The sequence below is a fragment of the Myotis davidii genome, unplaced genomic scaffold, assembly GCF_000327345.1.
Source record: "Myotis davidii unplaced genomic scaffold, ASM32734v1 scaffold6, whole genome shotgun sequence".
Taxonomy (NCBI): domain Eukaryota; kingdom Metazoa; phylum Chordata; class Mammalia; order Chiroptera; family Vespertilionidae; genus Myotis; species Myotis davidii.
Window position 1 is genome coordinate 16039913 of NW_006383011.1, and position 16237 is coordinate 16056149.

Sequence of the window (16237 nt, forward strand, 5' to 3'; positions counted from 1 at the left end):
ATCAACTTCAGCATTGAGGTTCTCCACCAATAACTGGCTCTGCCAATCTTCCAAATAAAGCCCCGTAGCACACAAAATGTAGACTCTACCTGAGCTTCAGAACAGCCAATAGGACACACACTCACGGCCTCTCCAGTCAGCTGCAGACTAACTACCCTGAATAGCTGTCTGCTGACAGCTTAAAGCAAAGCATCATGGGAAATAGAGATCACATGATCCTCATTAATTAATGAAAGGAAAGATATGAAGAAGTGGAGACCTTTTAGTGTCAAGGGAAAAAACTGTGTGTTGTATGTTAGGAATGCTTCCAACACAGACTTTCAAGAAGTACACACCTATGATGTAGCAACCCACTGGAGTGGAAAGCTCTGGAGCTGGAGATGAGAAAAATAAGTATTTAGTGAACACCTACTACAAGCAGGGTATTGTCCTAGGTCTGCTAGGTGAGCACTCAAGTGTGGAGTTCTCAGTCACAGAAGGGCATTTCATGTAAAAATACAAGGTCAGCAAAGGGCACCTACAAGATGCCTGGTACAGGGAGATGTTATGTCACTCAGGTCGGTATGATTCCCATGACAGGCTGGGTCATCAGGAAAGGCTTCACAGAGCAGGAGCATTTGACATAACCCTGAAGGCATAATGGCATTTTTTTTAGACCTGCGGTCCCTACATCACCTGAGGAATGCTTTAAAAAAGTCATGTCCTGGCTGGTCTGCCTCAATTAGTTGAATGCTATCCCGTGCACTGAAGGTCATGGGTTCAATTCTCAGTCAGGGCACATGCTCTGGTTTCAGGTTCAATCTCCACGCAGAAGGCAACCAAAAATCTCTCTCTCTCTCTTTCTCTCTCTCTCTCTGGAGAAGGCAACCAAAAATGTCTCTCTCTCTCTCTCTCTCTCTCTCTCTCTCTCTCTCTCCCTCTCTCTCTAAAATCAATAAAAATTTATTTTAAAAAAATAGAGTCCTGAACCCCAGACCATACCTACTGAGTCAAAAGTTCTAGGAATGTTACCCTGGAATCACTATTCTTTTTAAAAGGTTATTATTATTATGGTAAATTTAAAACATGCACAAAAGTAGAATAGTGAGCCCACATGTATCATCACCCTATATTAGCAATCATCAACTCTTTCTCTATTCCCCCTCCCTCAGTATTATGGACTCTGCATGTTTTTAATTGATTTTAGAGACAGGGAGGGAGAAAGGAAAGGAGAGAGAGGGAGAGATATCTGTTGGTTGCCTTCTGCATTCTCCTTGACCAGGGATTGAACCCTCAGCCTGGGCATGTGACTTGACTGGGAATGGAACCCGCCACCTTCTCGTGCATGGGACGACATGACATTCCAACCAACTGAGCCACACCTTCCAGGGTGGAATCTACATATTTTTTTAAACTCAGAACTCTGAGGCAGCCAGACCACGAAAGTTAATTGGGAACTACTCACTGATCAAGAGACAGGTCAGGAGCAAGGGAAAATCTAAAGATAGTAGGGACACAAAGGCTCATAAAAGTGAAAGAGAATGGTATTTGGGGGAGAATGGCAAATAATCTGGAGTACCTAGATGGTGGGGTGCACGGTTAGGGGGAGTAGTGAAAGGATTGTTATGGACCACCAGAGCCTTGTTAGCACATATTGTGTCTTTGTTAGAAACACAAAGAGGCATCTCCTCTGGGTAGAAAATACAGCCTTTTCTGGGGCAGACGCCAGCCACAAAGCAGAGAGCCCCACCTCCCACTCAATGCCTGTGCTCTTCCTGCCTGTGTCCCAACCACAGAGCTGTGCACAGCAGCCCCAGGGTCGGGTGGGAGGGAGTCCAAAGCCAGTGAAGGGGACAGTGCTTTATCTTATAAGGGTTGCAGGATGCAAGGAAGGGAACAATCAGCCTGCGCTTTGAAAGACTACTGGGCAACAACAGAGGGGAGAGGGATAGATAGACGGGCAGAAAACCAAGAAGCAGTGAGTCAAGTCTATAAACGATTGCAAACTAGCCAGGGAAGAAGGAAGAAGGCCTTGAAGGTCAAGTCTTGAGAGAGACATTTGAGAGAAAGATCTTGTTTAGGGTTCTAAGACAACTGGGGTTCGGATATCGGGGAGTCACGGGCACATAGGAGTCCTTTGAAGCAGGGGTGGGCAAACTTTTTGACTCGAGGGCCACAATGGGTTCTTAAACTGGACCGGAGGGCCGGAACAAAAGCATGGATGGAGTGTTTGTGTGAACTAATATCAATTCAAAGTAAACATCATTACATAAAAGGGTACGGTCTTTTTTTTTTTAGTTTTATTCATTTCAAACGGGCCGGAACCGGCCAGCGGGCCGTAGTTTGCCCACGGCTGCTTTGAAGGCATGCAAATGTTGAAATTGCTCGAGGAGAGTATTTAGGGTAAGAATAAAGTGAGATGAAGGCCCTGGGAAAACCAGAATTTTGCGAATGGGGGTTGGAGGGAAGAAGGAGCCAGGACAGGTGATAATAGAGATCGAGGAGAGCCAGTCAAAGAGGTGGGAAGGAGATGGGAGAGGGAGAAAGTATGGTTCGTAGAAGCCAATAGAGCAAAAGTGTTCACAGGGGTGGTGAGAGGGACACATTCCTTTAGGAACATGGAAAGGAGGAGAAAAGTAGAAATGTAAGGGAAAGCCAAGAGATACAGCATTAGCTTGTTGATCAGTCAGTCAGTTAGACTTCCTAAGCCTGTCACTTACCAACTGTAGCCCTGGATAAATTATTTAAGATGAGCCTCTGAATCCCTGCTGGTCAGCTACGGATGATTCCGCCCACTCTAACAGGGCTGGCATGGGGATGACATCTCAAAGAATGACAATTCTTCTTCATGCCATGCCATCTAACAGTGCACTGCCTTGTAGTATGGGTGATCTTTTCACCTATCTAACTCCTGGTATCTCCGACTAGCTTGTAACCTGCTTTGGGCGCAGAAATTAGGGTTTTAAACTAATTGAAGTCAAGAAAATTGTGTAAAATAAAAAGATTTAGGGGTAAAAATAAAAAAGAAATGGCCCTTAGGAGTTTACAACTTAGTGAAAAATCCACATGGATGCCTCACCCCAGCACAAGGGGAACAGTGGTAGGTGCAGCCACAAAAGCCTCAAATTGCAAATAGAAGTGTGTGTGTGTGTGTGTGGGGGGGGGGTGGAGGGATGAAGAGGCTCACTCTGGCTGGGTGACCAGGCCTTGTGCAGGCAGGCAGTAGTGTAGGAGGCGTCCGGGCTGGATAGAGAGGGTAGAGAGGAAGGCCATATGCACAGGGAAGTTGGGAATTGGCAGATAAGTTTGAGGAAAGCTAAGAACCTTGGTGTGTTCAAAACAGGGTATTGTGGGAAGTGAGAAAGAAAGGTGTATTGAGCTGTAGCAGACAAAAGCTAAGGTGACCTCCGATGGCTCACACTCTGGCATAATTCCATAATCCCCCTCTTGAGTTTGGTGGAAACCATGGCTTACCTCTAACCAAAACAATGTGGAAAAGGTGATGGGACATCGCCATCTTGGTCATGCGATATAATAGGGCAGAGGCACAGGGGTTTTGCAGATATAATTACGGTTCCTAATCACTTGACTTTGAGTTAAATGAGAAGATTATCCTGATAGGCCCGATCTACTCATCAAGCGATTCTTTTTATTTTATTTTTTTAAGTCCTCACCCAAGGATATTTTTCCATTGATTTCTAGACTGGAAGTTTGTCACACATCACTAGGAAACAAGTAATGACCTCACAACATGGAGGGCCATGACCAACAGCAGGCTAGACAGTATGGGCGTTATTATGCAACGCATTGGGAACCACTGAATATTTCTGAGCAGAGACTCACCCTTGAGGAAGCTGAGAGATATCAGCAACCCTTGAGGAAGCTGAGAGATAGGAGCAGGAAGCGAAGCCTGCGGTAGGAGTTGGTCAGGAGCCCTTTACGAACATTTTAGTCAGGGCACGGCTCCCAGGACTGGGAGTTTTACTGACCAGTAAAGATTCTGTGAGGGACTAAGTTCTGGGATGAACCAAGCCAGCGAATCTACCCCATTAACATAAAATTAAAAAGAGGAGGAGAAAGCAAAAACCAAGAAATTGACAGTCACTGAAAAAAATTTTAAGGAACTTTAGTGTCCTTGTTGCTAATTATAAATATTTACTCCTCCCAGAATTCCTGACCTCACAGAAGAGCCTGCGTAAACAGTCCTGCTGCCTTACTGGAAAGTGTGTGTGTGTGTGTGTGTGTGTGTGTGTGTGTGTGTGTGTGTGTGTGATGTTTTCTTGGGCTGGGGACAGGGCAGTAATAAGGGACTAGAGGATCTGCAAAGAGTCACTTCCTGTTGGATAGTGTCTAGTTCCCTTCCCCTGCTCGGCCGGGATCATAAACCCTGGACCCCCAAGCAGCTCCTCCTTCTCTGATTCTATCTGCTGGAGACAACTAAGCCAAACAAACTCAGGAAGCGACAAGAGGTTGGGAAGGGGAGGAAGTTCATGGCACAGAAGGAAAAAGTAAAGAGAATGCCCTGATGTTGAAGGAAGAGGGTGGGGAGAGAAAGAAATGAAGGTCACCCCAAGGTCGTTGGGCGCCAGGCCTTTAAAATGTCGTTCTTGGGCTTTCAATCAAAACTGGCACAAGCAGGGTGTCTCCTGGGGCTATTCAAATATTAACATTCACAGTGATAAACAGCCGCCCTCCTCCCCCGCCCCCCAAGTCCTCTGTAAGCAAATTAAAACAACTGATCTCAAGCAGGTCACTAAGAGACCAGTTGGGCAGCTCCAGTGTCTGGAGAACGCTTTAATTTTTCACTTTTAGGAAAGAGAGGAGGAAAGAAGAGCTACCTGTAGATGACTCCATGCTGGTGGAGGAACATGAGGGCTGACGTAACCTCTGCAGCATAGAACCGGGAACGAGGCTCGTCGAATTTTCGGGAGCGCTGAATCTGGAACATGAGGTCTCCACCATTGACATACTCCATGACGAAAAAGAGGCGGTCCTGAAAGGAAGGAGAAAATGTCATTTGGCTGGTTCCACTGCCGCTGCCCACACAGGCCGGCATACTGGGCGCCTTCAAGACACTGGGTGCTGAATTAGAAAATGGGGGAGCTCTCTGAATGCGGGGGCAGAAGAGAGGGGCAGTAGGATTTTACATGGGGCGAGGCGGGGAGAGAGGGTGGGGTGTGTGTATGTGTGTGAGAGGAGGGCGGGGGGTGAGGACACGAACAAATGCCTGGATGTGGGAATGCTTAGTGACCTTTAAACTGAGCAGGTCAGCTGGGGTGGAAGGTTCATGGAGCAAAGAGGAAATGGTGATGTTTGAGAGGTCAGAGGAGCAGAGTACCTTCTTAAAGATTTTTTTTAATATATTTTATTGATTTTTTACAGAGAGGAAGGGAGAGAGAGAGAGTTAGAAACATCGATGAGAGAGAAACATCGAACAGCTGCCTCCTGCACATCTCCTACTGGGGATGTGCCCGCAACCCAGGTACATGCCCTTGACCGGAATCGAACCTGGGACCTTTCAGTCCGCAGGCCGACACTCTATCCACTGAGCCAAACCGGTTTTGGCTAGAGTACCTTCTTAACATAGAGACTGAGTCCTAAGTGAAGCCGCCAGGAGAATGTCAGCATATTGTTTCCAGTCAAAATTCATAGACTCACTTCCATTAAGACAGAGCAAAACTCACAATGATATTTCCTTCATAGAAGAGACAGCGCATCTACTTTATTATTGGCATCTCTTTGAAATTAAGTCCGTTGTTAAGAATTGTTACAAATTCAGACGACCTTCTCCTGCTCCACATTCTCCAGAATTTTCCAGGCTTTACTGCTATTCACAAAGGGCTCAATGTCTAGCTTCTCTTCCACTTGCCCTGCCCTTCCCCTTCAAGACCTGCTTTCTCCCCAGAGTACAATTTTGTACTCTAAAGTACAGAGGCCGCCTTGTTGACCATTCATTCAATCACCCATTCCCCTGCAAATCCTCATGTCAAAAACCGAACGCCCGGGACAACCCCAGCCCCATGAAACCAGACTGTCGAGGGGAGGACTCAGGCATCAGTAGTTGCAAAGCTCCCCACGTGATTCCAATGAGCATCCAGGGCTGAGAACCGCTGGCTCCTCCATCTGGCCTCTGCCAAGGTGTTCTGCATCTGCGAGGTATATGGATTCTAAGTCATCGGAGTTTTCCTTTTCAAGGATCCCCAAAAACACGGATTCTTAAACTTGTGCATCAGCATCAAACAGAACATGGATCCCTGGTTCTACTCCTGACTCAGAAGATCGGGGATGGAGTCTGAGAACCTGCATCGCCTAGTTCCCAGTTGATGATGTTGATGCTGCCGGTCCAGGGACCCCAGTTTTGAGAACCACTGCCCCGGAGCACTTGCGCTAGCCCCTCACATGGCAAGCACAGCCCTGATGTAGCTGAACCACGCCATCATGAACAGCCACTGCAACACCATCCCAGGGTCACCAACTTGGACTCGGGCTGTAGCGACCATGGACTATTTCCTGGGTTGTGTTTGAAAGAATCCAAATATTTAAAGAGGAAAAGCCTGCCCTCCCTGCACCCTGCCTTGCTGCCTTTTTTCTCCCAACACTGGACATACAGCGTTTAAGAAAAGGGGCTGTGAGGGAGGAAGAGCTCCCACCCCAATTTCATCACTGACTGGCGGAGTGACCGCAGGCTAATGACTTCATCTCTCTGTGCTCAGTGTTCTCCTCTGTAAAAATGAGGAGGATAATAAGTACCTGCCTTACAGACTTCTTATGAGGATTAAATTATAGGTTAAAATGCCTGGCTCATAATTGGTGCTTCACGAAGATTGTCGAGTGCTGTTGTTTCTGAAGGTATTACAGCTGTTATTATTAGCATTATCAAGTCTTGATTTTCCCTGTCCTTTCACCAGCGTTTCTCCCTGATCACTGTCTCTTCCAACAAACACTTGTCCCCTTGGCTTTCAGGCTGTTTCCCCCTGTATTTCTGGCAGTTTTTTTCCGCTTCCTCTTAGGCTTCTCCTCTCCCAGCATTAGGTAATGGATTCCCACAGGACTGGGTTCTAGACCCTCCCCTTTGCTCACTCTCTACTCACTATGTGATGTCATCCACACCCACAGTGTCCAATGCACCTTGACTTTGAGAGAACTCACAAAGGTCTGCCTCCATCCTAGACCTCTCCTCCAAGCTGCAGACCCATTTAACCAACTGCATTTCTGCTACTCCCTCTAGGTGCCCCAAAGGCACTCAAACCCAACACTTTCCAAAGCGACTTCATAATCTTCCTCCAGCAAAATGGTCCTCATCCAGGGTGCCTGTCTCAGGGTAGGGCTTCACCACTCAGCCAGTTGTAAAAGTCAGAAACCAGAAATTCATTCTTAATACCTCCCTCTCCCTCATCTCTCACATCCATCCATCCATCACCAAGTCCTGTTGCATTTACCTATTGTATCTTTGTACTTATTGTTTTGAACTTGTCCTATTTGTCTACTTCTGCCCATCTCCATCACCCTCATGGCCACCATTATGGCCCAAGTAACTATCATCCCTTGTCTAGATTTTTGCAAGTGCCTTTTTACTAATGCTCTCTGCATTGACTCCAGCCCCCCGCCGCAGCAAATGCTGATCACACTACAGACAGAGTATCCTGCTGACATGAAATGCTGATTGTAAACCTTCACCCTTCTTCCTCTTGTTCTTCTGATTAATTATTTTAAAGAATTATGTTGGGATGAATAGAAAGCTCCTAAATGCTATGCATCCCATATGGTCTGATCCTACCTACCTCCTGAGTCATATCACTTCCAGCTGTCTCTTGTTCCCTCTGCCCCAGTAGCAAACTCCCTCCTGCCACAGGGTCTTTGCTCATACTGTTCCCTCTGCTTGGAATGCTTCCCCCTCTTTCTTCACCTGGTCAATCTCTCCTCATCCTCCAGATTTAAGTGCAGTCATCTTCCCTTCTAGGAAGCTGTCCCTGATTTCTCCCCCTAATGTGCGCTATGTTCTTTTTTTTTTTTTTTTAAATATATTTTATTGATTTTTTTACAGAGAGGAAGGGAGAGGAATAGAGAGTTAGAAACATCGATGAGAGAGAAACATCGATCCGCTGCCTCCTGCACACCCCCTACTGGGGATGTGCCCGCAACCAAGGTACATGCCCTTGACCAGAATCGAACCTGGGACCTTTCAGTCCGCAGGCCGATGCTCTATCCACTGAGCCAAACCGGTTAGGGCGTGCGCTATGTTCTTATTGCAGCATTCAGCACAGTGGAAGTTTTATTTGTTTAACTGATTTATGTATTTCTCCCCTGGTACTCTGTATTCTTAATGAAGGCAGGAACTGTGGGTTATTCTTTTTTTCTTTTTTTTTTTAAGGGAATTAGCCTAACCCAAAAGAAAAACGGCCATAATTTCCTTTAAAAACAAGCATTGTGTGGGTAGAAGAATAAATAAAGTTAGAGAGCTAACTGTTAAGAGAGAGCATGAACCAAAGGGTGTTCCGATATTTGTATCTGCAAGTTCTCACTGCTTATGAAGTTAAAGCCAAGCCAGCCACTGCAGTGAGCCTCCTGCCTGCAGAATCCAGAGACGGAGATGGTGCCCACTTGGACTTTTCACCCCCATGGGGTCTGTCTTCAGCACCCATGACTCAATTACAGCTCTGAACAGCACTTTTGTTTTGTGGGCAGATTTCCTCACTTCCCGTGAGTTGCTCAGCTCCTTCGTTTTTTTACTTCAAAATAAGATATGTGCACTGTGCATAGGAATTTGTTCATAGTTTTTTTTTAAACTATAGTCCGGCCCTCCAACGGTCTGAGGGACAGTGAACTGGCCCCCTGTTTAAAAAGTTTGAGGATCCCTGCTCTAGATCAAGCATGTCAAACTCCAAGGCTAACATGGGCCAAGTAAATAAGGCATGTGGCCTGCAGGCCGCGAGTTTGACATGTTTGCTCTAGATGCTGGAAATTCAACAGTAAACCAGAGTTGATTTCCCTGTGTTACTTCTCTTTGTAACCTCGTTTTGAGCTATTTTAACTTGAGCCCATTTAAAAAATTTTAAATTAGAGAGGAAGGAATAGGGCAAGGGAGGAGGGAGGGAGGGAAGGAGAGGGAGGGAGGGAAGGAGAGAGAGAGAGAGAGAGAGAGAGAGAGAGAGAGAGATCCATGTGAGAGTGAAACATTGATTGGTTGTCTCCTGCACATTCCTTCAATGCGGAATGAACCCACAAACTGGATATGTGTCCTAACTGGGAATAAAACCTGTGTCCTTTTGGTGTACGGGACAATTCTCCAACCAACTGAGCCACACTGGCCAAGGCTAACTTGAGCCCATTTTAAAATTTAGTTTTAAGCTGCATGCCACGAAACATAATTAGCCCTTTCTATATCGTCAGGAATTTTTTTAATGCAAGGTAAGTTTTTCACTTCCCTTCCCTCCATTCGGTGATTTGGCTGTTTCTGACCTCCACACCTAACACATCTGAGAAGCGTGTTTTGACACAGAGTGAGAACCTCAAGTCATTCTGGGAACTGCCTAATTACATAAACTGAAATCAAAAGAAAGCTGGCAAACCCAGCGGCTACTCATTAATCCCCTCTTGGCATCAGTAGAAAACAAAACAAAAGAAAACACCAGCTTCCTGGTAAAGTAAGCAAATATGTTTTCTGAGGTAATCAAAGATTTTAAAAGCCTGCTTCCACCTCCTCCTCCCTTAATCTCACCTGAATGTCTAAAAGTTATGGTCTTGTGATACCAAGTAAAATAATGAAATTAGGAAAGAGATTATATGTCATGGCCATTTAAGGTGAGAATAGTTAATAATGACCTACGAGCCGGAAGGGCAGCACCGTGGGTTAGAAACTCCCATTGGGCTCCATTTTCCCAGAGCGCTAAGCTTTCCTGCCTTTGAAGGGAAACGTAGGCCCGCCCTGTTCATCTTTCAAGGTGTGATGGATAGCCAGCGGCTTCCTCTCAGCGGCACTGCATGTTCTGCCAGTCGGGTTTGTTTGGACACACGCTCTCCATCTCTCTTCGCTGTTTATATGTGCAAAGATTCTATCGCTTTTGAATCAATTTCACATGAGCGCCCAACAAAAGACCAGACCTGGAACAGTTTGCCTTTGACGTGCCAGTGACAGGATGCACCATCTCTGCAACGTGCCGTCTGAAGGTCCTCGCTCTACACTCTGCCACATGGCCGCTTCCCCTGCGTGCCTAAACATTTAACCTGTCAATACAGAGGGTCTTTCCTGGGGTAGGAGCTTGGAGGACAGGGAAGATGACGTAAGCCATGGCTTTGGTTTCCAGGAGCTAGGAATTGAAGACAGGAGGGCATAGAAAGCAGAATGCTCTATCCTTAGGTGCTCAGCTCCCCTGCATCAGCAGGTTGTACACTGTGTATGTGGGTGGTATCTTCTTAGCCCCAATAGAGAATAACTGTCTGTCTCACCACTTACGGAAGAAAACTCTTTCTATGTTTTATTTTTCATACTAAAGGGTATCCCAAAATTCACACAAGATTTGAATTTTGCGTGAACATTAACAACAACAACAAATAAAAGCCTAATTTTATTTGATTTATTGAATCAGATTCTAATATCTGTTGCCCTTTGATTTCAATCCCGTCAATTTGATAAGCATTACCAAGTACCAATTATGGCCTAGAAGCAGGGACAATGAAGACCAATGAAGACCATGGCTTTGTGTATGTGCCAGCAAAGCCGGGGAGGCCATTTACCTGATGTGCTATTCCATACATAACCCTATGCTATATACTTTATGAATCAATGAAAAATTTACAATTTTTAATTATAAACCTGTTTTCTATAGAAATTACTTCTTGCGTGAATTTTGGGACACCCTGTACAGCTGGCATTGATGGGACTGGCCACTGCTGAAACAATTTGGTGAGACAAGTATGAATGAAGGGAAAGACCATACTTACATAGGGTCTTGAACACTGGGAGGAGGAAGGAGGGAAGAGAGAAGGCCTGGCAAGTCTGAAGCATAGCCCTGCAGGGCAGCGGTGAGGAAAAGTGAACATTGCATGTGGGGATGAGCAGGATCGGAGTGAGCCAGTGAAAAAACTGGCTCTCTAGGAAACAGGGCATAAACTCTGGAGACAGGCAGGAAGGCCATAGATTGGGTAGTGGGGTTGGGGGTAGGAAGGGAGGTGGTTCTGAAAACACAGGCGGAAAGTAAAGAACTCTCGATATCATTTGAGTTGTAAAATGGCATCATGAAAGTTGATGTTGAGAAAAACTATTCTAGAAGCAGAGTTCAAGATGGATTGGAAAAGGGTAGCCTGAAGTTAATCTCTCTCTTCCCTGTGTCCACCATCCTAAATGTCCTGTTATCTTTGACAATGAACAAGCAACCCTCCTGCTCCATTACACGTCCTTGGTAGAACCAAGGGAAAGATCCAAAGACTTTGAGACACTTAACCAAATCAATTTTATTTATCCACAAAGAAAGCGCAGCCATCATTACCATAAAGTAAAAACAGTTCATGGTGAGCGGGGCTTTCTAGCTCCTAAGCTGACAGACATACCCTATGTGAGCGAGCGGCAGAGCCTTGTCTAATTGGAGTCACAGATCTGTCAGCTACATAGTATAGAAAGGGGAGGTGCAGATAATAAAGAGGATCTTGGTTCTTACTGGGGATTTACCTGTCAATTAATAGAGAATGAGAGTCTCATCTAAGTAATACTAATTATTATGTAAATTTTCCTGTGCAGCAACAACGCTAAAAATTATCTAAATAAACATGCTGTTTTTTTTTTTAAAGTCTTTTTCACACATTCTCAGCTTCTCTTCTAATAGGCCTTCTCCTCCTTTCACCTCCCAAGGCCTTACTCAAGTGTAATGACCTTTTGATCTTTACCTAAATTCAGATTTATTTCAACAAAATTCCTATAGCAATGGCCAATTACATGAACACTAATAGTGCTATGGAAAATAGAGAATGGGTTTTCATATGGCTGTTTCTTATAACGGTCTCTTATAAGCCATAGAGGGTAGAGTCCCCTCTACTCTGGGTGAAAAGGGAGATGCCTGTTTTCTAGTGGGAAAGCTTTAACCTAATCAGAATTGGCCAAACAGTAAATATTCCACATGACAATCCCCAGGGTGGGAAGGTACAACCTTCATTCATGTGCATCTGATATTTGTTTCCAGATGCTTAAAACTATGATTATTTAACTTACACAGGATGCCTAAGTTTAAAATGACCTAAAGCTGTACCAAACTGACTTGCCCAATAAAGCTCAAATGAACATTTCCTGCCTCTGGTTAGAGCTGCATTTAGCCCAGGGAAGAACTTCAAGTTACTGTCAACCTGCCCCACACACTTTGATCTGTGCCTGAAAGCATCAAAGGGGAAAGGGAAGAGTTTTGGTTCAATACACAGAGAACTTCCCTTTTATTAGGCCCTCAACATCTTATGAAGTTTCCATCACATGGCGCGACAGTTCATATGGTAGAGACTCCCAATAGGCTCACCAGAGTGATCTCCTGCCATGAATAAGAGCAGCATCTAAAGCCAAGTAAGAATAGTGACTTGTCCTTGGTTTCCTCTTTGAAAAGGAGAGAATCAAGAAGGTTTAGATGGGGAACATAGCCAATGAGAGCACAGTGGTACTTCTGGATCATCACTGTGTACATTGCACCATCATAGTATCAGTTCTGGTACCTCAGCATCCCCTCACAGTACCTGGCTTCCTTTGCTTACAACTATTGGCTGCTTTCCCCATCAAGTGCCACTCCTGGGGCATGGCATCTGCCTACTGTCTTCTGTCCCTGTTGGCCTGGACTCCAGGAAAGCAGCAACGTGTCAGGAATCTTGCTTGCCCCTCACTCATCTGCGCAACTCACCAGCCTGGTTATCTTGCAAAGGCAGAGATAATTTAAAGAGAAATAAAACATTGGTTGCTCACTAGAGCCCACTGTCACTAGTAGTCAGCTGTTTAAAGCCAAAGTTAAGGACCTATGAAGTGTTCCTTGTTTTTCTTTTTAATTGAATCTACTGGGGTGACACTGGTTGATAAAATGATACAGGTTTCAGCAATACAATTCTACAATACATCGTCTGTATATTGTATTGTGTGTTTACTGCCCCAAGTCAAGACTCCTCCCATTGCTATTTATCCTCCCCTTACCTTGTTCTACATGCCCCCACCCCCATGTCCCGTGTGTCTTTAAGCATAGGAATATAAGCATTCTTGTTTCAATCCCATTTCCTCAACCAAGAAGAACCTGGTACTTAATCAAGCCTCTTCCCATGAACTCAGGCTGCTCTTCCCAATCCAGTGTGGGACTGTATCAAACTAGTTGTTTCCCACACATGTGCCTTCCAGTGTTCCCTGCAGGGGCTCAGGATGCCCCTTTCTTGTGTATCCCCATCTTGTCAGGGCTCAGTGCACGTGCTGCTCAAGAAATAACTTGAGTCTCTCTGGTTTCCAGCTCAGGTGTTAGAGGTGCACTCTACACAGGTCTGAAGCAGCTGAATAGCTGCTGTTCTGATTCCAGAACCTCAGAGTCATCTTATTATCTGCTGTGCTTGAAGCAAAATAAGCAGCACCCATAGCAGCCACACTTGGGGTGTGGTTTCCAGGGGGCTCATGCACCTACTCCTGCACGTAAAGCCTGCAGTCCTGTGACAGGTCAACCCTTGAACCATGTTACTGCAGCTATTATTGATACTGCGTTCTCTTTGCTTTTTGTTTCTTTGCCTGTTTGCTTATTTAGAAAGAAATCCTGCTAACCAATCAGAACATTAGAGTGTACCCACACTAATGTGAAAATGACCAGTCTCTTCAGGGGAAAGCAATCAAGGAAACCCTTTTCAATCTTGTGTACACACGACTAATTAACTGCTCACTTTACAACCAGCTGCCAACATCACAATAGTTCTGGTCCTACCTTTTCTTTTTCCAAAGAATATGCAAAGTTCTAGTGACAGCTTTAAAGATAAGCAAATACCAGGTAGCTGACCCTAAATAGAGAAGGTACATCAATATTTTCCTTCAATTGTGGGAAGAAAACATAACCAGTTTTAGATGGAAGTATTTAGGTTGATCACACCATGCAGAGAAGAAACGAAAGCTGCCTCCTCATACCTTCATGGCTCAGGGTAGCCATCAGAGCTGATCCTACACATGATAAGCAATGATGTGGCAAGAGCTTCTGTTTAGCCTGCAGACCAGGTAGTACACCCATACTATGGTCTGTGCGGCAATTTTCTGGGTAGTCAATGGAACTTTTTCCCTCTACTTGGAATCCTGGAAGGATGACACCTCTCTTCTATTCCATTCACTAGGATCTGGCTTATCCCTGGTAAGTTCAGCCAACACTGACTGTTTCCCTTCCTGACCGGCTACTAAGCTTTCTGTCTGCATCAGTTTGGGTTATCCCTTGGTTATCCTTACAATGCTCTTTGGTAGAAGCAGGACACAGGTAGCAACTGTTCCTAGAGCTCCTGTTGGACTATTGGTCAGAGCACATGGTCAGTGTGTTGTCTGTTTCTGGGCACCATATTGACACTGACAAACTAGAGTTCATTCAGAGGAAGGCAACAGGAGGGTGAGGAGAAGCTGGGGCTTAAAAGGAGAAGCTGAAGGAAGTGGCAATAATCAGCCTCAATAAATCCACTCTTAAAGGACACTGACAGTCCGAACTGAATGAGGGAATGAATCAAACAAAGAAACAAACTGAAGAGGAGCTCTCTTAAAACTCTGAAGGACTGCCATGTTGGTAAATTCAATCTGTTACTGCAGAGGACCAGAGGACCCAACTAAGACCAACAGTAGAAGATACAGTAAGGCCCCTCTTATTACACCCTTTGTCCAACATTGGATTCCACTGCCTTTTGCAGTAAATTCCTTCTAACTTGAGGATGTCAGCTTTAGCTGGATGACCACTTTGAAGGGCCATTAACAGAAACCTGCTTTGTTCATGGAGAGGATGAACCAGATGAGCTGGTTAAACCTAAGAATCCTTTGGGGGCATTTGAAAGCATACAGATTTCCAGGTCCCCCTATCAGAGCTTCTAACCCTGGGATGGGCCCTGGGAACGTTCACTTAGTTTTATATTTCTCAGGTAGCTCCTAATGATCAGTGAGGTTTGGGAACTACTACACTAGGCAGCTGCTCAGGCTCCTTCTAACATTAAGATGTGGTGATTTCATTGCATTTTGTTCTACATGTTTTTTTTTTAATTTGTGGTACTTTTTTTATTATTTTTTTTATTGCTTACAGTATTACAAAGGGTATTACATATGTGTCCCTTTTTTCCCCCCGCCCTTGACAATCCCCTGGCCTCCCCTACCCTCCAGTGTCTTATGTCCATTGGTTATGCTTATATGCGTGCATATAAGTCCTTTGGTTGATCTCTTACCCCCCTCCCTCCTGCCCCCCCAACCCTCCCCGGCCTTCCTGCTGCAGTTTTGTTCTACATCTTTTTGTGAAAATTCCACGTGTTGATAAAATCCAACTAGAGCATAAATTCTTGGGCCAGTGGTTTCTAGACTTCCTCCATTCCAGCACTCTGACGGACAAAGTGCACTCTCATGAAAACCACGGCTTTCCACAACAGAAGGTATCTCCTGGAGTGACAGGGCCACGACCCCTGCACCTGGCTGCATCCCTGCAATGCTTCACACCATACTGGGCTCATCCAAGCCATTCTGGTATCGCCATAATAAAGCACCTACTGTGTGGCTGATATTGTGCTTACTGTGTTTTTGCAACTATAGGGCCAAACAAGATTAAAACAAGGGCCTCAAATCCCCACCCATGGCTAGAGAGCTGTGCTTTCACTACATAATTGTATTTCTTGTCTTTTTCATTCTATCAACCACACTTGGCTTGACTTTTAGACATGTTGTTGGATTCATATGCATGGCTGCCCTGAACCAAATGAACCACTCCATCGTGGCAAGAAAGCGTGGTTGACATCACCTCTGTGCTAAATCCCCTTTCATGTTCTGACTCCTTTAATAAAGCCAAAATGAAAATGTGCTAATCTGGGGGAAATTGGCAACTTGGAAATATTGCACTAACATATGGATACAACTCAATCCTGTGGACTCTGAACACTAGATCACATTGCTTTAAGTCTTAAGTGGCATGGCTGGTGGCTGCAGGCTGCTGAAGAGGATTTCCATACCACTGCACTAATACTTTCATTTGATGACAGATAGAGCGTGAAAGGAAATTTTTTGATTATTAAGTTCTTTGATCTCCATACCTCTGCCCAGCCTGAC

The 16237-nt window shown here is 45.1% G+C and overlaps 1 protein-coding gene across 1 annotated transcript in view; it reads right to left on the reverse strand.

Annotated features, from left to right (window-relative positions):
• The window catches only part of PRKCE (protein kinase C epsilon), a 446492-nt gene that overhangs the window by 70185 nt on the left and 360070 nt on the right, over positions 1–16237 (reverse strand). Inside the window, exon 11 of the mRNA XM_006778637.1 lies at positions 4818–4972. Within this exon, the coding sequence (XP_006778700.1) occupies positions 4818–4972 (155 nt within the window). The remainder of the gene's footprint in view (positions 1–4817; positions 4973–16237) is intronic.